Source organism: Melanotaenia boesemani, chromosome 10 (genome assembly GCF_017639745.1).
Source record: "Melanotaenia boesemani isolate fMelBoe1 chromosome 10, fMelBoe1.pri, whole genome shotgun sequence".
Classification (NCBI taxonomy): Eukaryota; Metazoa; Chordata; class Actinopteri; order Atheriniformes; family Melanotaeniidae; genus Melanotaenia; species Melanotaenia boesemani.
In genome coordinates this window covers 30565578-30593338 of record NC_055691.1, presented here as the reverse complement: position 1 = coordinate 30593338, position 27761 = coordinate 30565578, and the positions used below count along the sequence as shown (strand labels likewise).

Here is a 27761-nt window from a genome sequence, read left to right as displayed (position 1 = left end):
GGTTAAGGAGAATACTCACAGCCTGTCGATCTATAGATTGTGCGAAAATTTTTATATTCCAGTGTACTGATAAGAAAAGACTGCAGAAACGAAAGTGATCGGTTATTTCATTTTTATTTGAATGTTTTTTATACATTTTGACGCACAGCAGAAAAATCCAGTCTCGCATGCAAATTATTATTATTATTATTATTATTGTTGTTGTTGTTGTTGTTGTTAGTTTTCTAAAATTAGATTTCTTGTCCTGTTTCCTGACCAGGATGGGCAAAATTTCCTTTGAAAAAAAAAACTAACTAAATGCACAATGCAAAGCTGGACATAAACTGTAATAACAAATACCATATGTCCCTTAACACCAAGCTGAACAAATAAAGACAATGTTTCAACAAGTACAAACTGCTGATACTCTATCCAGTTAATGTTGTTTTGAGTGTTCATTAAATAGAAACAATTTATTGTTGTTTGGGAAGGCACTTAGAAAAAAAATCTTCCTTATCTTAAGGCTTCCTTATTATCTTCCCATAAATTTACAATATGATACATTTGTCAAATGCACTTAATAGGTTCTTCTGAGGGCATATCTCAGTAATAAATATCATCTGCAGTGAAAGGCTCAGTTTGGGATGTTGAAAGCTCCCTCTTTGTCAGACTGTTGCTCTGCCCAACTATGCAAGAGCTCATATTTAACCCACAGTATTTTCTAATTTGCTCTGGCAGCATTAAATCTATGTAACCACACACATACAAAACAATGTTTGGGAAAGCAGCAGTTAAGGCTTCCTCTCAGTGTGGTGGGAAGTGTGCAGATCATCTTTATTACAGTGTTCAATGTCACTAGTGATTAGAGATGATACTGTGTGTACAGGTAAGGTTACAATTACAGACAGAGCAGCAATGCTCACATTTGTTGCATCGAAATAAACAAACTCTGTTTAGGCAAAAACATGACCTAGAGTAATATAAATTTATTCCACACCTAAAACCACGAAAGTGCACACAATTTTACTGTTGTATCTACTTTTCTACAAGATAGCTTGCAGAAAAACAGTATTTGGCACAAGTCACTGTGGGAACATGGCCTCCTCCAAGTGCCAACACTTTTAGGAAACCACCAACCTGTGTGCAGTGCTGTTTTAACCAAGATGGTTGCTCCATCTTAGAAAAATTCATAGAAAACATTATACACAGTTAAAAAGTATCTTTGTGGGTTTAAAATCAATTCCAAAAAGTTCATTCTGTATATTTGAAAAGGCTTTTTACCAATGCAATTAATGCTCAAGTCTTTCTCAGATCATAAGTCCATCCTGGCGTCCTCTCAGAAGAGCTGCCTGCTGTGGATCCTATCTGTTGAACAGGTCTGACTCCTGCATGGAGCACACGACATAGTGCGGTGCGTTGTTGTCCGTCACTCGAGTGTGCGGGGTGTTGCTGTTAGCTGAACTACACACAGAACCACAGCTGGCATTACAGGCGTCTGTGAGTCTGCGTAGGTACTCTGCATGGACAGGCTTGTGGCTCTGCAGTACCCTGATTGCTTCATCAACTTTAAACCACTTCCTCTTCCTTCCTGTGATAGTATTCCAAGACAAGGACACAAGGACAAATGTATGAGGTTTGAAAACAGCTTCAACAGATGGAATCCATTGTTGTACTCTAACATTTCAGTGTGATACATGGTAGATGTGGCAGCCACTGCTAACACTGCACCTGTGACTCTGAGTTCATCTCTCTAATCTCTCCAGAATCCTGTTGACAGATATGGAATGAATACTACAGTTCTTTATAGACTGATGAACAATCATACATCATTTGGTGGTGTTTGCTGTTTTCTTGAATGCATTGCTTTAACAACTGTATAATGCATTATGGTAAAATTCTGAGGCCTTATCAATACTCACTGATATGGATTTTAAGTATAATTCAAACAGAAAACCACAAATTTCCAAGAATAACAGTCTTATTTCTAAAACTCTACACTACAAGTAAAATATTATTCGGTTAGTTATAGGTCTAATCCTGTGGTGAACTTTGCATTAACCTTTTGAACAATATAAGAGGATTAGCTATTTAATATGTGAGAAATTCATTAGCAGACACATAGAGTCGTGTAGGTATGCTTATTGTCTACCCCCGTAGTTTAAGACTTGTTTTTTTTTTTTTTTTGCAATATGTCAACCACATTCCTTTCTTTCTGCATTACTTTGTTCCCTTCAGAGCAACACACAACAGATTCCAAAACAGACTGAGGTTTATGCTTCAACTCAATCAATAACTATTTTTTACCATTAAGTCACAAGAATATTGCTTTGGTAGTATGCTTCTTTCCTTCAATACTGACCAAATTTTCCAAGCTCACAACCACAAACACCCCCACAGCATGACACTGCAGTCACCGTACTTTACTGTGAAGATGGTGTTTGGAGTTATTAGAAATGTTGATTTTGTACCACATGCAGTGTTTTCTTTAATGGCCAGAAAGTTAAGCTCATGCTTCATATGACAGAGTGCCTTTTTCCAGATGTTAAGGGTCATCCTCAGATAATTACAATTTAAGTTTTTTTTTTTTGTAAACATTTCTTGGTTTCATTCATTTAAAATATTTTGTACTGGTGCATTAAAATGAAATCCCAAAGCATATCCATTTACGTTAAAGCCTGTAATGCACCAAATCAGGAAGAAAAGGAAGAAAAGGAAGACAGGAAGATTGTTTTTCTTTCCAGTAAACCATCACCTTGATGTTTGGTTAAATTTGTGTCCTGCATTTTGATAAAGGTTTTCATCAATACAACAGGGCTTGCAATATCAGAAGTGTGAAAGGGAAGGATTTACCCACTTTTTTTAGACATCCTGAAGTCTACCACCACCAGCGTTTAGCCAGAGGGAAGACTAAGTTAGACCACTGAACCTTTTCTACCCATCATGAAGCACAACAGAGGACAAGTATGGAGGGGCTGTAATGAGTGATGATAACTGGAAGGCAACTGGGAGCAGTAAATATTCCTCCGCCTTGTGAGCAGGCTGAATTTTACTTCTATGGGTGATGGGAAGTAAAAGACCACAACATTTTCCAGTCCAGTAAGATCTATTTGTAATGACTTACTCTTTTTGTAAAGGAGTATAAGATGCTAAATCTTAAACATATTCAAAACAAATTAGGAAATACTTTAACATAATCCACATCACATGAGGCAGTGTAATTATCTACTAAGTACTTGTCTGCACCTCCTGAGATTTGAGAGAACAAGGTCAATGAAATGAGACAAAATATCTTTTATGTTAGATCAAATACATTTTTATGAAAGTTCATCTAATGACCAGGATTGAAGTAACTTGTGTTTCAGAGAGGGAACAAACTGTATTTTAGGACTAATTTAGGTGAAATGGATACACTGCCCTGATACATTACATGCATGTGTCCCAGTTAGTTTACAAAGTTATGACTGTAGGCCACAACAGTCTTTCTTTGGATTCCCTGTCATTTTTTTTTATCACCTTAACATTGTGTACACTTTTGATTACTGTCTTTCAGGCTTGGTTGTAATTTATACACTGCGGTTATTTGCTTAATCAAAATTCTGCTCAGTTGATCAATATTTACTCTTGGCATCTTATTAGTCTCAACCTCTTGCTTCATTATGCTCAGACCTCTCTGAAAGAACCTTTGTTGTCACCTTGAATGTCTTTTTCCTCAGTGCATGCGTCGCTCAAGGTTCAGATCCATGCTCTCTTCTCCTTTCTATATACAAGCTACCTCTTGGCCAGATAATTTTATAGCAAGATGCATGAAACACATACAGAAAACGGATGGATGGATACTCAGTTGTAGATGCCCTTAAAACCTGCATATATTAGATGCAGACCAATACTTAGGACATATCTCTCAGAAATTAAATCCTGGAAACTGAAAAAAATAAAATTATTTCTTAGATAGTTTGTTCTGTCCCCTAAAAAACATAAACTCTTTTGGAGCCATTCTTAGCAGTTCGTTAAATAATAATATGCTGGTCACTAAGAATATAGACATAAGACGAGCCAAGCATGGAGTTTTCATACAGCAGTGAGCCTCTGTCTATTGGACAGGGTCTATCAAAACTACCAGGGTGTATGCATTTCTCCAGCATCTCACATACAATTACATTCACTGAGAGCTTTTGTTGCTAATTGCAAGGGGGAAAAAGCTGTAATCATGCATCTAAAGTCTTATATTTGACCAGTTTACAATATGATATATTTTTGTTTTAAAAAAAAAAGGTTTTGTAAGAGTTATATTTCTTTCTTCTGTACTTTTCTATGAGATACTTTCATACTGTCAGGACACAGGGGCACAGTATGTTTAGTAAGAAACAGTGAATGCAAACAGAAACTTTTTGTGCAAGAAATAAACACAGCAAGACCCTTTAATTTTGTTCAATGCTGGAAAATTGAATGCAGGCTGAAGGGCCTTAATTAAATAGAGAAAATTGTGCACCTCATCACATGGGTCTAAAACCAAAGGTTCTTTGTAATCTTAAAAAAAGTGAGGCTTTGATATGTACTGGGAGAAAATAATACAATGTGAAGCCTGTACTGTTACTGTGTAAATATCAATGTGACATCAATTTTACATCTAAAATCTTAAAGAAGTTTGTAAGTGAATCCTTGGATTTAATAAATCAGTCAAACCTCCTTTGGCACCTCGAATGGAAATTTCCAATAGAAGCAAAGATCTGCACAACATTCAGGTGAAAGTTTGGGGTTTTCTTCCCCAACCACTTTAGCTAAAACATACAATGTCTGGTGTGAGTTAATGTCTTGAGGTCAGATTTTCTTTCAGCCCAAATCTTAATTCTTCCTTTACTCTTTTTGTCTTTTGGGAAGACAATCTTTAACCTTATTAGGCACAAAAAACACAAAAACAAAACATAAATAAAGGCATACCAATGTTAACGGAGTCTTCCCAGTCTTCCAGCATCTCTGTCACTATGAGTGTATAGACATAAGTCCTGTGCTTTCTATCTTGATTGTGCTGCAAAAATTTCAGATAAAGAGAAAGCAGTTTTAAATGTCTCATATGAATCATGTATGCAAAGCTTGCAGAAAAAATACTAGTTAATTCTGACAGATTATGAAAACATTTGAAAGCTTAAACATAAGTAGACTGCAGAGAGCCAAGGCAGCACTGCTAGGAGTTTTTACAGCATCACAGTAGTTTGATAAACTTACTTCAAATATTCCCAGTAGTCTACCAACTTTTCCTTTCACACCAGCCTGCAAAAAAACATGAAACAAACCAATGCATTTACAGCAGATTGATTAGATTATTTTTACTTTAAAATGGCCATTTCATCATCATCATTTCTCCACATAATTTTTTAAAATTATTCATTACAAGTCATTAAAAGAACAACTTGTCTATGTCTTGAGGTGTATGCATACTTTTCATTTGACATTTTTCTAATTTGGGCCAAAGGACCCAAGCCACCCCAGTGCCACCCCAGCGTTGCCACATGCCTGTGAGACAGCATAGCAAAAATGTCCAGGTAGGCCTAAACATAGTCTGAGTGACAGCATGACAAGAATGGGAGCTTAACACGAGCACAGTGCACGAGTCCAGATCCATTTCTGCTTGTGCACAGTTTGATTTACTTTGGGAAAGGGCAACAACTGAGCTTAGCTGTGCAGTCATAATCCACTCACGAGTATGCTAACACTAAGATTTATAACCTAAAGGTTTGTCTTCACAGGAAAGTTAGCCCAATAGGCAAATAAATAAATAAATAATAAAATAAATAAATAAAAGTTTTCTTTGTGGTTTAAATACTTAGTGATTAGTCATCCATTTAACCAGAACAAGCAGTTCTTAATGGAACGTTCACTTAAGTGAAAAGTAGAGGTTTTAAAATCACATTTATAACTACAAACTGAGAAAGTCAACTATAAATGGGAGCACTGACTGGTCAAAATTAAGTGGCAGGAAGAATCAAGTCTGAGGTTTGTAGCTCAATGCACTTCAATTGGCACAATCCAGAGTTTGAAACAGTCCCTCCTCAATTTTTACTCAGCTGTACCCATTCTTGCATTTTCATATGGTCTCAAAAATAATACTGTAGGAAATTCTTTCAGTTATGCTACAGTCGATTATTCTGCACATTTAAATGTCCTGTTGTGTCAATATATATTTTAATATATGTATGCATGCATGTATGTATGTATGTATGTATGTATGTATGTATATATGTATGTATGTATGTATGTATGTATGTATGTATGTAGGTAGGTATGTATGTATGTATGTATGTATGTATGTATGTATGTATGTATGTATGTATGTAATGTCCTTTTTCCAGTAAATGTGAATGTGGTTGACAGATCCTTGCATCTTCATGGTCATTGAGCTACACAGAAAAAATCAGATTCCAATGTGAAGACCAGAAGCTGAGATGAAGAATTAAGAACAACTCTGCTGTAGGTACTGTACAGAACATGTGTATTCAACTTTTTTACCATCTAAAAGTAGAGTCTCCCTGTTGCTGGGGAAAAGGTGATGCATACCAGGAGATCCTGACTCTGTTTAGGACTTCTGACTCTTGCTGTGTGGCATATTTCAGACCTGTCCGCTCATTTTAAAACCATCAGGATCTTTCAGGGCGTCTGGAATGCAACAAGAGACCAAGACAAATGTGTCCCATGTCTCAATTTCACAGATATTAAATGCACTCAGCTCATGCAATCTATAAAATACAGTATTACACAGAACAATCTAATCTGAAATGTTTAATATGTCTTTGATTGTTTTCTAGGTTGTTATAAAGCAGAATATTTTTATTCTTTCAAAGTTCCCACATACTGAAACCTGGTAATAACTAATATGTAGTATCATGTATGAGACAATGTTTTCCTTCCCATTTGTTACAAACAATATTTAAAGCTCCTACAGCTCTAAATCAAAAAGGAAAAGCTTTGGAAAATGTCAAACTTTCATTAGCGTGACACTGTCATTGGTTGGCATGTTGAATGTGTAATTGTGATATTCAAAATAGTTTAGAAATTAGTTTACTCCCTGCAGAGGGTGAGCAGCCCATCTATAACAGGTACAAGTCTGGTCTGCAGGATGAGGGTAACTGGAAACCCTCTCTAAATGTCACTGTCATTCTTCAAGTCTGAAAAACACACCATTCGATCCACAGCAGAAGTGCACAGCTTGCTCTGTGGTAAAAGACTCTGGCCAACCCGTAGCCTGCTGTACTAAACCACTAAACTAATTAAATGGCCATTTATGCAAGACTGCAAATATTTTGTTCCCATTCATCTGAATCTGGTCTTGTTCAATAGGATGATGGTGCAACTTTTAATGGTGTTAGGAAATGTTAAAGAATCATAAAAGTTATCTTCTTCTTCTACCATCCTCTTTGTCTTCTACCATCTTTCCTTAACTTCACATTTTACAACTATGTCAAGGAAAAAAACTGAAGAAAAGATTAAACATGTTTTGACCACTTGGCCTCAGGAGTCTTTGGGTGATGGCTAGGCTTTATTGTATATCTGGCTTAATTAGACACACCTATGAAGGTATACATATAATGTATTTGCAAAACAAAATTCACAAACAAGAAATGAACACCAGTCAGCCATGACATTATAACCACCTATCTAAGACTGAGTAGGTCCTCCCCATTCTGTAGAGGCAGCTTGGACCAGTCAGGGTGTGAACAGAGAGTATCTGGGGGACTCCTGGAGTATCTTATACCAGGAAGTCAGCCAGAAATCCCATGGGTTGTGGGTTATTGGGTTAGGATTTTTGTGTACTTTGCATTTGATTTGCTTCCCATAGATCCCAAAAAACATCAGACTCAGATTTGGGGAGTTTAGAAGACAGGTGAGCGCCTCAAACTCATTGTCAGCAATTTTTGGGGGCGCTTTTATTGTCCAGTTGTCGTGTAAGGGCTGTGACTGATTTTACAAATGTAAAATTACTCATCTTAAATAAGCCTAAAGTCTCTAGAAGTTGCTTTTACAGTGACTTATTCTGAGGAGATAAATACATCTAAACACAGCCAGTCTTCTTTGGACAACAAAAAGAAGTAGCACCATAAAATTTGAAACCTACAGTAAATGATCAAAACCTTTTAAAATCAACAATACAGAAATGAAAACAACAGGCAACACTGACTGGTCATCTTTGCGTGTCTGTCATTAGCTCACCTCTTCATATACCTCTCTCTCGGCAGCGCCACAGGGCTCCTCATTAGGCTCCATTCCCCCTCCCGGCACAATCCATTGGTCTGGATGTCGGCTACTGCTCACCAGCAGCACCTGCCAAGGAGAGAGGCCTCTGTCAGGTCTGTGCTGCATGGTTCAGGTGCAAACAGCATGGCAACGGCATGTCCAAGTTCAGAGTCCATCACTGCTAAAGTGGCCTGGTGCCTGCCAAGTGAAACGCTCTTCATTCATTAGTCACATATGCCGAACATTTCTTAAATTTCTTGCCGGTCATTCACTTCATTTACTTAATACAACATAAGACTGGACAAGGATGCTCTACATCTCACACTCCTTGCCACATGATTAAAATAAGTGAATGAAAATAACCAACATGATGTTTAATGTACGGGGCTGTTTGTGGTTGTTAGTTTTTCCCCACATCAAAGCTGTTCATCAGAGCAAATTTAGGTGTGGTGTCTTATGAATTTGCCATTCTTGAAAATCTTTTCAAGCCTTATATTACGTTCTATATTACCTGACAAAGTTTTAGAGGATGGAATTAAACACTAGCACGAAGAACAACCTAAGCTAAACACCAGTAATGTGTTAAATCGGTTTTAAAAACATGTCAAAGATAAAACATAAATTAAGCAACAGTCTAATGGAAAAAAATCAAACTGAAAACACAAACTGTTTTTGAGCAAGGCGCCTCTCTACTACTGTCACCTGAATTTAAACCCTATCTGGTATCCCACTGACCCACATTAATTTCATGTGTGAGTACTTTCTGAATTCTGCCTTAAGCTAAACAGACAAGTGCTGCCAGCTCATTCACCAGCAACAGATAACACTTTTATGCATCCTTTGAGAGCAGAGACTCACTTAAAGCCAATACTTAAACTGGGCAATTAAACAGAAGCCACCCAGCTGAGGTTAAGATGTGTCTACATTCTTTCTGAGAGCAGATACTAGGAGCATGGCAGATTTGTGAAAATCAGATATGATAGAAATCATTTAAACCAAAATTGGTTTCTGCTGCATATAAATTACTGTGATGAGTCCAATTTAAATCTGTGTGACCATTTTCCATGAACCTAGTTAGATAAAAACAGAAGAACATTTCAGGATACAGAGAGTTTCATCCAATTTTTTTCCACAGTTAAATTATTTGCAGAACTTTTTCCACCAATCTTTTTTTTCCCCCCAGGAATTACCACACAACTTAAAACCTCACAAAAGAGGTCCTGTATGGGTATTTACAGGCTTTGGATGATTGATGTACAGGCTTGAGTGCATGTGGGTGGACTCAATCTCTTTTCCTACATTAACAAACTCTCCAGGGACAACATAGCTTTGTTCTAAAACCACAAAATAGTCAATATTCATGTTTGGGGAAAAAAAGCTGAGACAGAGGGTACAAGAGATTGTAATGTTATTTCCCATTGAGTGACTTGATTCTGCAGTAATCATTTAATACAACTTCTACAATAAGACGTCTTCCCACCTCAGTATTCCTTATTTCTTCTTTTAGCTTTAATACATTAGGACAAACGTGTAATGCTGATGAATGCAAAACAAAAAAAGACATACAAAACATATACACAGTGCTCATGATGGGTATTAACTGCATGTATTTATGTTCTATTATCTCACTTCTGAGTCAAAGCAGACTTTAGTTGGTTAATTCAACACAAATGTGTCAAAGTGAAGCAACAGATCTCAGAAGACACAAGAACAGTAGTAATTTACTGATAATCAGAGTAACGTATGTTAATATGATGCAGAGAGTTTGCAGCATGATGAACAATTACGAGGTGGCAAAGCAAAAGCTGCAGAGGATGACAGCAGTCTCATCTGAATTACTGTCAATAAATATCTCTGTGCAGGGCACAAGGGGCAGTAGAAACACTGCCAGTTGTCTCTCTAACAAACAGACATAACCCACACATGGATCACACAAACACTATGTGCCCATGCACAGCCACAACGCTTTTCAAAACCCACTGGATCAGCAGTTGTCTTTCTGTATGAAAACAACAAAGAGCTTAGCAGTGGAGGTTAATGACCCCAACACGCATCACACACCTCAGTAAGAGTTCAGAGTGAGGAAGAGCTTTTCAGATCTGATTCTTTTAAAATATCTTCCAGTTTTTCATAAACAAATTAAAATGCCAAATTTTCAAGAAAATCCTAAAAGTAAACTTCTAGCAATATCAGCTTTAGAAAGTCAGAGTCTATGTATTTAATTGATAGGGTGATAATCAGTTGTGAGTTGGTTTTATTTAAAAAGCAGGAAAGAGCTAAATCTCTGTATCACTTGACAAAGTATATCATGGCACATCCAAATGAGATATCTGAGGAAATAATCTGGCTGGAAAAGGCTACAAAAGTCATTTGTGCTAATTGGATTTGTGGACAGAAGAAGTGAAAATTCTACTCTTTGCTTTAAATGGAGAGTATAATACTGGGCAATGAAAAATACTGCACTAAAGTGTGAAAATCGTGGTCTGTCATGCCACGGTAGTGGTAGTGTCATGGTTTGGGTTTGCTTGATCCGGGCAAGAACAGCTGATCATCTGATCTTTGATAAAACAATGATTTTTGTTGTTGTTGTTGTTGAAAACATGTTGAAAAAGCCTAGATATCAGTTTAATATTGAAAAATGTTTTTACTTTTTTGTTTTTATTACTTTATTTTCTAATTTATTTCATAGATATATTTCTTTATTTTTCATGTCAATATTGTGCACTTTAATCTCCTTCTTATTTTATTTACTGAGTTGGCCTACCACGGGACTAAAGATGGAAATGAGCTTTGATATAATACCGCATATTTACATTTCATGTTTATTAATATGCCTGCCATTTTTAAAAATAAAATAAACTTTTAAAAAGCTGTATAGAAAATTTGAATGACATAAACATTATGTTCATATAATATTCCATCAATCCATTTACTATACCTGCTATTAAGGAGATAGCCTGTTCAGAAATGTTCACTTTAGTCCAGTTGGTGTCCAAATAAAATGAAATGTCATAGTCTTACTAGGTTTTCTTGTTTTCAGCACAAAGAACTTTATCAGATGTTCAGACATGTTGGTGCATTGAAAGCACAGCACTGTTTCCACTAACGTGACACCGATTTCAACCATATCAACAAGCTAAAGTGAAGAGAAAGCTTAGCATCTCTAAATATTTTTAATGCAGAAAGTTAAAACAAGTGCAGACTGTTAAGCCGTCGCACTGGTCTTTCTATGCAGACCTGTTGCTGTTCTTCTGGCCCCCAGCTGACATGTTGAGGAAGTGACTGTAAACCAGGCATGCTGCCTGGATGGATAGTTTACAATGTCAAGAGTGACACAAGAGATGAAAAGCAAAGACAGACGAGACATGAGCCCATCTCACCATCCTCCAGTGCCCTCAGCAGTAATCAAAGAGACTTTTATCTTGTGTCAGCGTATATGTCACAGAAGAAGAGCAGCACAGAGAGGGATGAGGGTACAAGCCCAAGGAGCTGGAAAACAAATCTGTCAGTGAATGGCAAGTGACTGCACCTTGTTTCTATAAATTGCAGCCAATGGGACACTGGGTGTTTAGCACACTGTGTAACAGGCACTCAGCCCCCCACTCCTATCACATGTGCTCCTTAGCTTGCTGCCGTCATTAGTTCCCACCACCCCCACCCCCTAACTGTACTACCTTTAATATTAACTTACAAAGTTTTAAATGCCATCCCATATAACATTGTTTATTGGCAGAATTAATGAGATTGGATGCAATATTTAGATTTCTTTATCAGGAAGATTCCCACATATGGTTGCAGGATGCATCCTTACTTTAATATAAAACAAAATTATTTGAGTTTGCTTTATGATAAAATCTCAATACAACCAAATTTTAAAAAGGTGGCATCAAACAAGCGAAAAAACCTTTGTACATGCATAAAGTGTTAATAGCAGCATGGTTTCTTAGTGAATAACAAGGTCTATCTTAAAAAAATGGGTGACTGACTGCACATGCAATATTTTTATAATGACAGAAGGTATTTATAAGCTGTATATGATACATGACAGTGAAGTTTATTTACATGTAGTATTAGAGTTGTAAAATGTAACTGGGGTCAAATAGATGTGTCAAATAAATTCTCGAGTGTCTCTATCAATAGTTGTGGGAAAATCTTCTCTTTATGAATTATGAGTTATGCTAATTTCCTCCTGGATAGGGGGGAAAAACCTTTATCCTGCTGGCTGCACACGCGTTCCCTGCTGTTTAAGAGGCCAAATATTTGCTCCTTCAGCCAGTTACTGCACCTCTACCCAGCACCATAATTAAAATCAACTCCCATCTTCAGTCTGTAAGTTAATCAAAAACATTTCTTTTTAGTAAGAGGTCAATTTGGGACTGTCAGAAAAAGAGTATGTTGATAAATGCCACCTCCTTCATGCTAAGAGAAACCATAAACTTCAGCTGTCGACTCACACAGCTTACCTCATCCTCCTTCTCATTTCTGAAACACAAACACGCTGCTCTTCTTTTGAACCCTTCGCCGTCGTACGTCCTGGTCTGGTTGGGCTTAAACTTCATCATGTATACTCTCTTCTTCTTCCCAGTGCTAGAGTAAACTGGGTAATAAAATAAAATAAAATAAATCCAATTTTACCCGGCGCTGACAGCAGCGTGCGTCCGATAGAGCGAGAGCTTCTTTAAATTGTTCCCAAATCAAAACGTGCCGTTGGTTCATTCATCTTGAATCTTTGAGACGTTAGATTGCATCTGGTAGTATTTTGTGCCTACTGTGATGGTTTACAGCCGCTGTCAACACGCGTGATTCAACAAAGTCGCTCACATCTGTGCTGCGCTCCGTCTGAGAGCCGCTTCCAGCTGATCTGGGAGCTGCGCAACAAGTTGCCTCCCACGTTACGCTGAGCTCCGTCTTCTTCATCCGCCTATCATAAAAAATGTCATGTTTGTTAAAGCTGCCAGCTGCACGAGACCACAGTTAGCTACATGGTACTTTGGACAATAAATAAACAAACAAATAAATAAGTAACACTTGATGATGCGTTCAAGTGCGGTTCGACTTCTCTGTCAAAAAGTATTAAAAAAAAATACTGTTCGTTATAATATAACATATTATATATAATATATATTATAAAAACACCTAAAAAATGAAAATTTTCTCAGTATCCTTGATTTTTCCAGATATTCCTGACTTTGAGAAAAGTGTATTTGTAAGCACCATGAACTGCAGGAATGTAAAGAGCCGGTGTTTTGGATCTAGCACTTCGAAAGCTCGAGGCCTCCCTCTTGTGGCACATGGCAGCATCTACCAATTAACACTTTAAGTGATCTCCATAAGTTTAAAACATATTTTGTATTCTTGTCAAAATCAGAACCCGTTTTTAGAGCTGATGGCCATTACAGTTGGCAATAGACAAACCTAAAAATTTGAAAGATTCAACAGGGAAAGCTATAATTTCAGATAAAATTTTAAAAAGATCATTCCTAATCCTTTACACCACCAAGACAGATCCCTCCAATGTGTTATGCAAACTTCTCACATCATAGATGCGTCCCTCCAAGAATCACACATTTGACTATTTATTAATCAACAGAATTTATTTACAGAACATACAAGTATGCAGGTGAACTGTTTCATAGTATTTTGACAGCAAGAAAACATCTCTTCAACTTCCTAGGGAATTTACAGTGAAGTGAACGCGCACCAAATTCCAACAACGCAGAGTCATAGACCTCAATCTGTGGAGTTTGTTCATTTGACAATCTAGCATATATTCGACATAACCCAGCATCCCCATTTTCTCTCATGTTGCCTGACAACTGATGACTCAAATATAACCACTGCTTTGCGAAATAAATTCTATTGAGTTGAGAGTGTGTAAACCACTGAGTATTGTTAGGAGATTATATAAATGGGGGAAAGCAAGAGTAGTTAGTACAGCAAGAGCAAGAAAAAAAATCATTAAAAAAAACCCTGGATAATGTCATAACACACACTGTATGAACTGAAAGTAAAAAAAAAAAAGTCAATATGTATGGTAGCCATCACACACACCATCCAGAGGCCAACAGTATATGCAAGACTATACAGAGTGACTGAAAGAACAGTGAAAGAGGCAGGCTCAGTTTGCTTTGTCATCATTTTTTTTTTTGTATTAAATGAAGCCAGACATAACTTTAAAAGAAGCTGAGCAATGTCTGGTGGGGACATATACACAGGATGAAACCATCCGGGTGGATGTTTACGTAGAGTGGGCTAGTAGTAGTTAGCTGCTTTTATTAAACAAACAGCAACACAAAGAAACACAGTTAAAAGAAATATAAAAAGTTTATTAACCATATCTAGCCAGTCTTTCAATTGCATTTAGTCCACTGTTCCACCTCCCCCCATACCCACGTACCCCAAAATATGGGATGTAAGACCCTATACCCAATCAGACAAGCAAGGTGAGTAGATCTAAACCTCTGCCCATGCATTTGAATAGTAGCAAATTAGGACAAAGACAAGTAATTTTATTACTAGTGTGCGCATATATATATATATATATATATATATATATATATATATATATATATATATATATATAGACTGTGTCCTTAAAATGCAAATGAAGGAGGAGTTCTTGGCAGCATACGAGTTGCGTTCACACACTTGACTTCCACCTGTTGGGATGCTTTACACTTCATTTCTGCTTCCAGCATAAAGCCTGGTCCATTTCTTGGCTGTAGAGACAAAAAAATAATAATTAAAAGGCAATACAACATTTCATTTTACCAAGAAAAATCCACCTTTGCTAAAATATAAAGTGTATACTGGGTGGTATTAATTGGAATTAATCTATGTAATATTTATAGTTTAAAAAGCAGCAGAAATGTGGGATTATAGGATTAAATTTTAGTGAAAATGATCCACACCCTGATGGTGGCGCACTAGCAGAAGTTTTCTAGTTTTTGCTCCACCTGCTTTATGACTTCTTTCATAAGCATGCACGTCTGGCAGAAATGCTTCTCTCCTCCTTCAAACTTTTTTTTTGCTTTTTTGGTCCAAATAATCCTATATAACATATAACTTAACTTTAATGTATTTACTAAACAGCTAAAAATCACAGAAATTGTCTAAAACACTGCCTGGACAAACAGAAATAAACTTAACCAAATTTAACCAAGCAAACAGTTAGCACCTTCCTTTGGAAAAAAATACACTGCAGTGATATGCTGGCCACAGTGAATGTTGTATCATGGCATCAGCTTAGTGAATTTAATGCATGCTGTAAAGCTAAAGATGGCCATTGCAGTGCAACGTTTTCTTTGGCCAAACAGTATATTTACAAATTGTTTTACTGTAATCAAGGAGACTACAATATAAATAACTGAATCAAGATAAGTCAGGGGAAAAAATTGTAATTACAGAAGTACGAGTGAAAATCACCATAGCTGTGTTTACATGGATAATTCAGAATAAAGGCTCTTATCCACCAAACTGACATGAATATCCAGCACCAACTAGAAGCCCCCTGCTGGGTCTCTTCACATCATCAGCATCTAAACAAACAGAATGGCACGAAACAGACTGCAAAGACCACTTCCAACTCAGGATACACAATCTGCGTTATGTCAAACAAAGATGGTCTCACTTGAGTCATAAGTTGGTCTACAGTTTTGTTTTAGTCTTTGTGAAAGTGTTGTTTTGGAGAAATAAAAATAGACCTTGTCACTGCCACCTGCCTCTTCCTGCATTCATTTGCAGACTGAGAACTCTCAGACAGATGGAACCCCAATTCTACAAGTTGAATCAGCCAACATGAATGAACGAACGAATAAGGCAAACAGAGTCCAAAAATAGTGATGAAGACACTGAAAATATGACACAGAGGCTTATGTGGCCCCTAACAGTCCAATCAGACATCATCACTACAATCAGAGAAGATTAACATGATCCAGCCTAATTAAGTACATCAAAATACTTTTATCTTCCTTCAGTACATACTTCATGTATAGTGCTAAAATGACATAATATGATACACTGCCTCCAACTTTCTGTGGTTCTGCAGCTCCTGGTGTGTCACAAGTGATATGATGTAAATGCTGCCTAATGATAAATTATTGGTACTGATAATGGACATTCCTACTTCTAGTAGTCATTGATCAGCCCTCAAAACGGCTAAACTTTTTTTAAAAATACGCACACCTTTTTAGGTTGATCGACTCTTTAATCCATAGAAGCAGTTCCAAATTGAGCACAACATCAGACAAGATCCACACTCTCACCTGTTTCTATGGCTTCAGCTTCACTGGACTTCCACTTCTCTGCAACGTCATTTGCTAGAGGATCGTCAGGATTAGGAGCACTTAGTAAAGCCTGGATAGAGAGCAGCACTGTACGAATCTGCAGAGCTGGTGACCATTTATCTGTAAACAAAAAAAAAGAAAAGAAAAAAGAAATACATATAAATAAAAGCCAACAGAAGGTAAGACTTTCTAAAGTGTTAGGGATCAATAAAGAGACAGAAATATAATGGAAGAAGAGGTTGGCCTTTCAGAGGGGAAAAAAATTCCTCGCCCTGTTCACCAAACATCAAAGCTATATATACAGGCCCCATAAAACACACCATAGACAGAACCTGTGCTAAGTGACTAAACAAACTGAAAATCTCTAACAGTTGTTATTTTTAGGACATCAAAAGATAAAATGCCTTTTGAGATTATACAAAATTAAGAAACTCACAATCAGTAGGCGCAACAAGATCTGGATTACCTTTCAAAATATCCAGACATATTCTTCCAAGCTTGTCCACATTGGGATGATATATTTTGGTCATGAAACGTACTTTAGGAGCTGCCATGGGATATTCCTCTGGTAAAAAGAGTTCAAGTTTAAATGTGCCTCCTTCAAAAGGTGAGTCCTGAGGTCCAGAAATAACCACATGAAAGTAGCGGGCATTGCTTTCATCTGGTTCGGCCTTGATGCCTGGCACAGGCTCTGCAAGCAAGCGCTGGGTTTCCTGGTAAAAATAAAAAAAATAATAATAAAATTTATTTATTTACAAGCTAAAGTGTTTTACCGAAAAGGATATCATCTGAGCTATTAACAATTAATTGTAACAGTTCAGAGAGAGAGAGAGTTAAGTCAGTACATGTTGACAAAACCTTAAAATGCATTATTTAAAAGAGATCCAATGCAGATCGCGTGTCATGCTACATAATATGTTCAAGACTGAATACCATCCCTTCAACTGACTGATTAAATGGACTACAACTACCAAAAATAAGGATCTCATGTGTGAAAAGTTTTACTTTACCAACTGAGATGTTAACCACAAGGCAACTATGACTTGTTATTTGAACACACAGTGGAGGGTGGTTTTCCTTGCAACGGTGGTTCAGCACTGCAGGTCTGAAGACTGTTCACTAGGCAACTAGATAACACTGACTCAGCCTCCATGCCACAGAGACAAGTGCTTATTTTATTATCAGGTAAACGCAGCAAAGCTCCTCTCAGCTTCCCGTAACAGTGAAATGACAAACAGTAACATAACTAGCAAATGTTGGATAAATGATATGGAATATGGTATGAATGAGGCAGCAGAAGCTAAATTTTAACTTGCTATGGCAAGTTGTTAAATAAATGATGTTGTCTATCCACTGTTCCTCAATAGTGTTAATATAACTCCTATTTCCTGTTTTATAAGGTCATTTTGATAATGTTTATAATAAATAAAAAAAAAACTTCAAATCCAGTTTGGATGTTTGAAGTGTGCCCCTGTCAATGAAACAATAAAAGCTATGTGTAAAAAATATCAGCAAATAAAACTGGCAAAGATCAACCATTCTTGTTTTTGACACTCGCTTCCTCAATGCGACTGGGAGTGAGATTCCTGAAATGTTTCAGATAACCCACAGACAAAACCATGCAGTGAAAACACAGACAGGAGAGGGGCTCCCAGTCCCAGTCACACGCTCTGAGGGCTCAAGGGCTCGGCCCACTAAGTACTGTTATTCCCAGCCCTCCTACCTTTTCCCACCGGCTATGGTCTGCTTTCTCAAACACCTGTAAAACCTGCAACCTACTCAAGCTGTTATTCATTAAATCTCACTAAAATAGGGGGATAAATTTATCAAGTTATATTGCTGAAAATATTTAACCTTAAATCTGACAAGTTTGCTGGAAACCAGACTCTTACCACTATGGTTTAACAAAAAGTAAGAATCAACTAATAGTTGAATTGCAAATACAAACAATATCCTTTTTTCCCAGTTTTGACCAACATGAACAGGACTTAAGATTAAGACAATGCAACACATCACCCCGTGTCTCTGGGAACATCTAACATTTGATGAGCCAAAACAGTTAATTGGATAATTCTGCAACCAAGCAGCAAAACATCAACATGGTTTGCTGCGTCTCCTCTCAGACAACTCTAGATTAAAATCTGCTGAGGGCTCCTTCAAGAAACCTAGAATGCAGAATAAGCTGGCATTTTCCAGTTTTCCTGGTTGAAACTATTTGGTTTCACAAAAGCAGTGGAACATTAGCTTCCACTGAGATACATTCTATGTGCCAGGTTTAACTGTTGCTAAGTTGTTTTCAGTCAGTGATTAGATAAATATATAAATTTTGCATACACAGACACACATTTCTCATTTACAATGGCATGCCCACTCGCACTGAGAAGAGCATTACAAAATGAAAGTCCGTTCTGGACAGGTTATACACTCTGGCTTTTTCAGACAGCCACTTGCATGAGTGTTTGAGTGCTACTGATTTACATGGGGTGGGATATGTTGCAAACATCTGGGTCTACAGATGCAGCTTCACACTGAAAAGCTATGCATTGACCATCCCATAGATGTCTGTATTGGAAAGTGATTTTTACATAGGGGTAAATTGTTTTATGCAGTAGAGGATGATGAACCGCTAAGTAAAGTCATCATTTATCAATCCATGTATTATTTGCTCTATGTGAACATTGATGTGGCCATTTCTCACACTTACTATTATTGCAGTTGTGTTTCCGTTTTTATGTTTAGTGGGTTTAACTCTTACAAGCCCCCTTTATTATCTGCTGCTCACTTCCAATCATGTAAGAAGAATGCATCATATTCCATGTCACATTCTTTTCAAGACAGGCTTGAGCATGTATCTAGTAAGATTACTTACATCTGGCTTAACTTTGTCACTCCTCACTCTGGCTAGGCATGCATGACATCAATTAAGTCAGGATGCGCTGACAAGGCTTGGTTAAGCCACGCTTCCTTTCCTTATCCTAGATTACTGAATTCTATATTTTTTTGGAACCTTTCTTTGAAGGTGCATGTTTTCTGTGGGCTCTTGATTCCTCCATCAGTCCAAACTGGTTGCCGTGGACATGAGCATGACGGATTGTCCACCTCTCTTTGCTAGTACTTCACACAATAAAGCAGGTTTTTTTTCTGGCAGATTGGTGAACTGTCCATTCTTTAATTAAACATGACACAACAATATGCCAAGTGAGAATAATCATTTGAGAGAGAGAGAAAACATTATTTTGATATTAGTAATATACATTTCCCTTAAGAAACTTCTCCTTAAGAAGAGGAATAAAATTGTAATTAATGATTGCGTAATGCCAAAAATAGATAAACCCTCTAAGAAGAAGAGAAACGGACATCTACCGAACCCCTCGTTCAAGACAAGGGATACCTCTGGAAATGATCTTAAGGATGTTGAGTAAACCTTTACTGGCCTCTTAGATTAGACAGCTAATAGTTGGTATACCATCGTCGTGTCAGGGGCCATGCGACAAAGGTCTGCACTCGAAGTGTCTTCTAAATAGGTACTGATCATTTTAGCCATCTTATTATATTAGTACATTTGGCCTGTGCGGTCTGTTAAATCCAACAACTATTAAGAAATAACTAGCAAACTGGAATATTGTACAAAATAGTTTGAGGCATCTAATTATAAGTTTGTGTACAGCAAAAATACATGAGATGTCAAGAGTTGCATGGGGGTAGACGTTAGCTTAAGTGTTTCTGTAATATCATTTAAAATCAAAGCTAAAAAAAAAAACTAGTCAAGTTAGCAGTTAGCCGGGTTGAACAGTCAAAAGCAACTTTCCAAAAACGTCTCGTCTTTAAACGCATATTTTAAAAAACATAAGCCGAAAACACAACACACTTATCCGGAATCTTTCCAGTACAGTGATGTATTTTTAACCTAACGTTTGTCGGTATCTGGGCACAGGAAAGAAGCGGAAGTTACTTCACTAAACTAACGTTAGCCAGCTGGATGCTAACGTTAGCACACAAACTGTTCACCGGTCGTACTGGGAGAGTATGAAGAGTTTAAACTAGGAACGCTGAGTTTATAAGAGTTACAGAAAAGCCATGTTGCTGCTATAAATGAAATTACCTTAATGATTCTGCGGGGCAGTCCTGCCATCTTGTCTTAAATGGGGGCTTAGCTGTTGATGCCTTCTCTCTTTGCCGTTGGCATTGACAGCAAACACACGTCTTCCGGGTTCCCTACGTCATGAACGGAGGGGCACGAGCATCGCAGTCAGCCACTTATTATTATTATTATTATTATTATTATTATTATTATTATTATTATTATTATTATTATTATTATTATTATTATTATTATTATTATTATTATTATTATTATTATTATTATTATTATTATTATTATTATTATTATTATTATTATTATATTTCACCACGTTTTAAAGCAGTTATCACACAGAGGTACTAGTATTAAGTGTGTTACAATTCTACACACCTGCAGCCTCTAAACACTAGAATATTCTACATTTTGGCCTATGCATTAAATAGATGAGACAATTGATCTGTTGCACGTCAAACTTCGGTCCTTGGTCTGCTATCCTGCAGGTTTTTGTTATTTCCCTGCTCTAACACACCTGACTGTGATTAATGGGTCATTGTGACAAAAATGATAAGAAGCAGTTTGGCTTGAATCAGGAGTGTTGGAGCATGGAAACAACAAAAACCTGCATGATTGCGTCCCTGAGGACTGGAGTTTGACACCCTAAAGAGATAAACCAGGGTTTCTCAATCCTGGTCCTTAGGGACCACTGCCCTGCATGTTTTAGTTCTGTCCAGCTCCAACACACCTGATTCAGATTAACTTGAACTGCTTGTCAAGTTTTTTGCAAGCCTGCTACACCTTCATTTGAGTCAGGTGTATTAAAGATGGACACCTCTAAAACATGCAGGGCAGTGGTCCCCGAGGACCAGGATTGAGAAACACTGAGATAAACTGAAACTTGCAAAGGAAAACAATAAACATCTAAATCAAATCCATTTAGATCAGCTTCTGTACAGACAGTCTCATATGCAGAGCAGCAAATGGAGAACAAACTAAACTATGAAAACATTTGCATTTATTTAATTAATTTATTGCAGAGAAACATCCCCCCTGATAATAATAATAATTATAATAATAATACATTTTATTTAAAAGCGCCTTTCAAAACACCCAAGGACACTGTACAAAGGAACATTAAAATAGTTCATTAAAATAAATGTGTTTTGAGTTGTGATTTGAAGAGAGAGTACGGATGTCAGGGGGAAGAGAGTTCCAGAGATGGGGAGCAGAGAGGCTGAATGCTCGGCTCCCCATAGTGACGAGACGGGCAGGGGGGACAAGAAGCTGGAGAGAAGAGGAGGAGCGAAGTGAACGGATCGGAGTGGCAATGTGCAGGAGATCAGATATATATGGAGGGGCCAGATTGTGGAGTGCTTTGAATGTAATGAGGAGAATTTTAAAGTCAATTCTTATATATTCTGATATATTTGAAATGTGCAGAACAAATATTTACTATATAAAGGATTGGTTTTATTTCAAAACATATATAGAATTACTTTTGGTCAGTGTATGTTTTGATCATTGGATTTTCTGTTCAGAGAGTATTTAAAAAGTGTTTATTACACAAACTGCGATGCATTTTTCCTTTTCACTGTTGTAATGGAATTTTAAAAAAGGAAAATTACTTTCAAAATGATTTGATTTTGGTTTTATTGTTTGCAGATCAAAAATAAAATCACAAGAATACAAACATAAAAAACTACGTGTTTTAACGTATCTTGATATTGTATTTTACTATTTGATTTTAACTCTTATCCTCCCACTTTTGAGCGACATCTGTGCAGAAATTTCTGCAGGTGACAGGGTTTGCTCTGCCGTATGAAGAATAATTTCTAAGTAGGATTGCAGAAACATTTCACTATGTAAGATTTGTTCTCATAAAATGGTTAGCCAGCATGCGACGCACTACCCTACTACACCTACCTCTCTATTGCAAACCTATCTGACAAGTTTTTCATACGTGTAACCCACACACTCAACTCTGCTGTTCATCCAACAAATTGCATTTTCCTTACAAATGTGGCAAAATTTGAAAGGAAAATAAACAGGTTTTCCTGTGGTATAAGATTTTTTGTCAAGAACATTGTTATAATAAAGAAAAAATCCACCAAACACAAATTTCTTTACTTTATTTGCTAATTTTATATTGCCACCAGAGGCAAACATTTGTTTTTGTACTGTAGCAACGGCAATAAAACCATTTCAACTAATATGTATAATGACACTTTTTTTGTCATTTTTATTTATTTATTTATTTTTCATGTATTTCCACCTGCATTTATTGGCTGCTATGCAAAGATTTTTCAGAAGTTGTTGGAGTTTGCTTCACTCTTTCCCCCTTGTTTCAGACAAAACAATGCACAAGTTAAAATAAACACCTCTGAAGGCCAATCAGGCTTCATGGTGCAGCTGCATATTCACTTTTTTAGAGGCGGAATAGGAGCTATAGAAATTTAGAGGGGGTCGTGGGGTGGGGAGGTGAGTGGAGCCCCTCCTCTTCACATTTCTGTATGAAAAAAAGCTGTTCCTTTGGGTGTCTGACCTGTTACATTAGCAGTGCTGCAAATGCACAGGAACCTTATTCAAAGATCTGACCAAGAATAAATCCAGCATGCAATTATTTCCCCGAAAAAGTTCAACAGGTGGGTATTCATATCTTTTTATGTCCAGTTAATTCTAATTAATTGATTTATTTGTATTAGATGCAAATTATATGTAAACAGAAAATGGGATAAAAAATAGCATTTCTGTGTTTGATTATTTGTAAGATTGTTGTATTTTGGTATAAATAACAGATTCTGTTATCACTGTATTTCACTTTATTAGACATTTCTTTACACAAATATGAATTATCTTATTAAGAGTTCAACATGTCACTCTTAGTTGATTTTAAGTATTAAAATGTGGCTTTGTAAAATGGGATTTCAACCTTAGAGAAAGAGTATCTGACTCCTGTTAAGACTTCTTCCGCTCTTGGCCTAGCACAGCTGAGGGCTGAATATCTGTTATTAGGCTCTTGTAAAATAACCACATCACAGGCGAAACCAGCAGGTTTAAAACATGAGCCTGCAATTACTTGTGTCTGTAGGTTTTACTGTACCGGTCTAAGGTTTCCACTCTTTTAGTCAAGGTAATGGAAGATTTTCATGCAATTCTAACCTTTAATGTTTCATGTTTTCCACATGTAAACAAGTTTTGTGAATTTTTTTAAAGCTTGAGAGTGATTTTGATAAATTAATAGTGATTTCTGCTTGTGCTGCTCTTATATGATAAAGTAAATGCAAACAAAAATGTCAGGAAAATACTTTTTTAAAAGCTCAAATTTTCATAGAAAAAAATGACTGACTGAATTCTGTTCATTTAGCCACACTTCAAACAATGACTCGTTGATATTGTTCAATGTCTTCTGGCGCTCTGTCCTGTCCTGCCCCACCTCAGCAACCCCTCTGAAATTTTCCATTGTTCAACACACAGAGGAACAGATGAACCAGCATCTAATGTAGTCCCTGCTGTCAGTGCACAGGGAGAACAGACACATCAGCCACATTACGGGGGCTGCTGCTCACACCGACTGCATGGTTTTATGTCAACACAGTGTAGCCAGACTTCCTTATCAACTTGTATTTCATATAGAGGAATTACTGTATGTGATAAGCTCAGTCTGATGAACTTCCATGTAATACTGGAACTCTGTTTCACTTTGATACTGGCAGTCTTGGCCAATCTATTTGGTTTACAATATTAAGGTGATTCCTTGTGATTGGTATTGTATGTGTTTCCTAATATCTCAGCTTATTGGTGATTTTGATAACTTTTACAGGTTTAGATTAATGAAAGAAAACTTTCTGTTGCAGACTTTTTCCCATTAAATCTGTTGTCCAACATTTCCTATCTGAGATATTTAAACAACATGATGGTTTCCTCGTGTTTGTGTGTTAAATATGAAACCATACAAGTAGTGGATTACTACTGTAAAAAGGGGAAGCAGCCTGCCTGGTTTTCTTTGACTGTTACACATTCTGTTTACAGCTTATTACACCAAGATCTCAGTTTTTACACTTTGCTTTTTGAGCTCATCCAATGATCAAATTTAATATGATCATTTGTAAGCTGGAAAAATACTGATGAGGGAGGGAATAATACATTCCCAAAATGCATGACCTCTCTGACCCTCATTTCAGGACATCTCAAGTGTCTCATTCACTCAACCCTTTTACTGATTATTTTCTCAAAGGTAATTTCATGTTTTTTCTTTCTGTCTCTCTCTCTCATTTTTAGCTCCCCAGAGCTCACATTGCTACCTGGTGTGTTTAGTGATCATAATCCTCTCTGGAATAGCTTCACCCCTTCACGTCTCTCCTGTGACAACAGGTCTCCGCTCTGCTTTCTCTGCCACACGAACCAACAGTGTGGTGGGAGGCAAGCAGAAAGCAGTGACTTTCAACAAGCTCATGGTCAACATCGGAGGGGACTTTAGCCCAGACAGCGGTCACTTCCGCTGCCGCATCCCAGGGGCTTACTATTTCTCCTTCTCCGTGGGAAAATTTCCAAAAAAACTTCTCTCTGTCATATTGGTGAAGAATGGGGAGGAGGTGCAGGCCATAGCTTATGACGACTACCGTAAGACAGGGAGAAAAGTTCAAAGCCAAAGTGTAATGGTCAGTTTGAAGGAAATGGACACAGTGTGGCTGCTTTTACAGCAGAATCCTCAGTTTGCCTTGTACAGTAATGCTGGCCCTTACATCACTTTCTCTGGTTACCTCGTTTATCCTGACATCCAGCCAGCCAGCTACATCAGCAACCACCTCTCCCCACCGGAGCTGTCCTACCCCAGCTGCCCACCTCATGCTGACCTCATGGCCAAAGATCGAGTGATGGAGCAGCCACAGTCGGCCTTCTCAGTGGCACGAACATCCACACTCATCGGTCAGAGCAGCAGGAATCAGGACAAGCCGCCACTGACCTTTGATGTGGAATATGTCAACATCGGGGGCCATTTCAACAAAACCACTGGCCTGTTCACATGCCAGTTCCCTGGGGCATACTTCTTTGCCTTCACTGTAGGGAAACACCCTCGCAAGGCTGTTTCTGTGAAGCTGATGACTGGGAACGGAGAGGTGCAGGCGATGGTGTTCGATGAGGATACATCAAAGAGACGGGAGATGCAGAGTCAGAGCTTGCTGCTGTTGCTCCGCAGGGGCGACAGAGTATGGCTGTACAGTCAGCAGGATGAGCGTTATGCTGTTTATAGCAATCAGGGGAGGTACACCACATTTTCTGGCTTCCTGGTTTATCCAGGTGTAGAGACACCCCCCAATGATCAGGACAGAACTCAGCTATAAGTGTCTTTAACCACCATTGTGTCTTTAGAAAATAGCAAGTTTTGTAGTAAAGCTGCAAGTATGTAAAAGCGAACGAGTCAGAGTTTCAGATCTCTGATCAGTAATTTGTTAGTGCTTTAACTGCTTTCTTTGCTAACTATTTTCTTGGTGTATTATGTGTTTTCAGAGGTGACGTTTGTTGCCTGCTTACACCATAAGATGGTGCTGTCACACAATCATAAACACTAACCTGCAGAAAAGGTGGCTCCTGGTCACAAAGTGCAACAATCAAACATCACAAAAAAACTAAATGAAAAAAAAACTCAACAACAAGAACAAGTGTCTTGAAATGTGTTCTTTTAGTTTACAGATACATTTATTTTCACATATGTTTGTACTGAGGAGCATTAAAATGTTGCTTTTTTTACATATAAAATTAACTGTTGCATGGTCAGAGTAACAATGTAAATGATGTAAAGTTTGTCCCAACTTGCTTATTAAAAAGATGAGACTTTAGATAGATGTCATGTTATGTATAGAACTTTCCTTGTTTACTGTAGAATAATCTCTTTAAAGGTTTAGTGTTAAATTTGCAATAAATAAATAAATTTACTGTGATAAAAAAATTAAAAAGTTTATATTTCTTCTTAATCAAGTATTTAAATAAGTACAATAGTAAACTTGTAAAGCAGCTACCATGTAGTCAGTACTCATCATGCAGTTAATTTTTCTTCCTTCTTATAACGCAGATCAGCAGCAGTCAATACTCCAGATGGTACTGCAGGTATTAATTGTATTACATTATAAAGTGTTATGTGTTATATTATGTTTCTTTACAGAAGGATATCTGAGACATCATAAAAGAGGTTTGCATGCTTTAATGCTAAAAATATATGTCTTACATCTTGATGTGGATAAGCAAAAAAAAAAAAAAAAAAATTGACTACAGACAAGTGGTTTCAGTCAGTTCAGAAAACTCTATCCTCTGTGGGTGAGACTAAGTCCCTGTGGTGTGAATGTTGGATTTGGTCATTTTTTACTAGTACAAAAATTACGTATAAGTCTCTGAACTGACTCCAGCTACAGCATAAAATAACAGAAAAAAATATTAGGTTAAATACTCTTTACTGGCTATTAGAAAATTGGCTAAAATGTAAAAAACACACTCCTGTTCCTTTATTTGAGGCACTTTTGTTCTCAAAAGTTAATTGAAAGCATAAATAAGACATACAAAGTAAATGATCTATTGTTGCAAGTTATACATTGTAAAATTACAAATACCAGACATGTTTCATTATGCTTACATTGAGTTTATTTTTCATTTTTATTCTTTTTAACAATAGTTTTACACTTGTCTCAATTATTTAATGCAAAACAAGTGATACAATGTGCTTCCAAAAACACACTCAATCTGTTAATTGTAAAATGTACTATAGCCACAAAAACACTTTATAATTCTCACAAAAGTGACTCATGCTGCCATAACAATGACAAATGCTGTCTGCCAGCAATACTACCTGGGCATTTAATGTTCACCATGCATTACAAATTACACATACATAGTGATCAGCTGTCACTGTATCTTCCACTTTGGCACACATTTATTTCATGTTGTACAGCTAGACTCAAGAGGACAACTGCATGCCAAACCACTAAGCGGTCCATATCCCATATGCTGCATGCTAGTCAGACATCATGTGCGTTAGGGTAAGTGAGTGTGTCTGTCAAGCTGTAGCATATTTCAGTCCGCTGCACAATCACATCATTTTATTAGATTCTGGTCTGAATGTTCATTGTTTTGAACAAAGTATTTAGAATGAGTGAAAGAGATATTTATAAAATTGGAGGAAGTGGCAGTCGAATGTATTATGT

The 27761-nt window shown here is 37.1% G+C and overlaps 3 protein-coding genes across 3 annotated transcripts; 1 reads left to right on the top strand and 2 right to left on the bottom strand.

Annotated features, from left to right (window-relative positions):
- Positions 1–126: 126 nt before the first annotated feature.
- nudt4a (nudix (nucleoside diphosphate linked moiety X)-type motif 4a) lies at positions 127–13049 on the bottom strand. The gene is made up of 5 exons (XM_041998141.1): positions 12669–13049; positions 8182–8292; positions 5203–5247; positions 4918–5005; positions 127–1567 (listed from the first exon to the last, which is right to left on the bottom strand). Exons 1-5 carry the CDS (start codon positions 12765–12767, stop codon positions 1341–1343), a joined length of 570 nt encoding a protein of 189 aa, XP_041854075.1. The 5' UTR covers positions 12768–13049; the 3' UTR covers positions 127–1340.
- A 729-nt stretch (positions 13050–13778) lies between these two features.
- On the bottom strand, positions 13779–20694 carry ube2na (ubiquitin-conjugating enzyme E2Na). The gene is made up of 4 exons (XM_041997836.1): positions 20593–20694; positions 16957–17203; positions 16470–16610; positions 13779–14924 (listed from the first exon to the last, which is right to left on the bottom strand). The coding sequence occupies exons 1-4, from the start codon at positions 20620–20622 to the stop codon at positions 14878–14880; spliced, it is 465 nt and encodes a 154-aa protein (XP_041853770.1). The 5' UTR covers positions 20623–20694; the 3' UTR covers positions 13779–14877.
- A 2436-nt stretch (positions 20695–23130) lies between these two features.
- On the top strand, positions 23131–26716 carry c1qtnf13 (C1q and TNF related 13). Its single transcript, XM_041996665.1, has 2 exons — positions 23131–23210; positions 24847–26716. Exons 1-2 carry the CDS (start codon positions 23180–23182, stop codon positions 25908–25910), a joined length of 1095 nt encoding a protein of 364 aa, XP_041852599.1. The 5' UTR covers positions 23131–23179; the 3' UTR covers positions 25911–26716.
- Positions 26717–27761: the final 1045 nt, after the last annotated feature.

Bases quoted from the DNA above. Each gene is read 5' to 3' on its own strand.
- nudt4a (XM_041998141.1), bottom strand. From the start codon at position 12,767: ATGATGAAGTTTAAGCCCAACCAGACCAGGACGTACGACGGCGAAGGG. The intron at 5,248-8,181 runs GTGAGCTAATGA...GTTTTTTTGCAG, and splicing joins AGAGAGAGGTATATGAAGAG to GCTGGTGTGAAAGGAAAAGT. The intron at 1,568-4,917 runs GTATGCCTTTAT...ATACTATCACAG, and splicing joins GGAAGACTCCGTTAACATTG to GAAGGAAGAGGAAGTGGTTT.
- ube2na (XM_041997836.1), bottom strand. From the start codon at position 20,622: ATGGCAGGACTGCCCCGCAGAATCATTAAG. The intron at 17,204-20,592 runs GTAATTTCATTT...TATTTTTACCAG, and splicing joins TGCCCCGCAGAATCATTAAG to GAAACCCAGCGCTTGCTTGC. The intron at 16,611-16,956 runs GTAATCCAGATC...TTTTGTTTACAG, and splicing joins ATGTCTGGATATTTTGAAAG to ATAAATGGTCACCAGCTCTG.
- c1qtnf13 (XM_041996665.1), top strand. From the start codon at position 23,180: ATGCAATTATTTCCCCGAAAAAGTTCAACAG. The intron at 23,211-24,846 runs GTGGGTATTCAT...TCTCATTTTTAG, and splicing joins TCCCCGAAAAAGTTCAACAG to CTCCCCAGAGCTCACATTGC.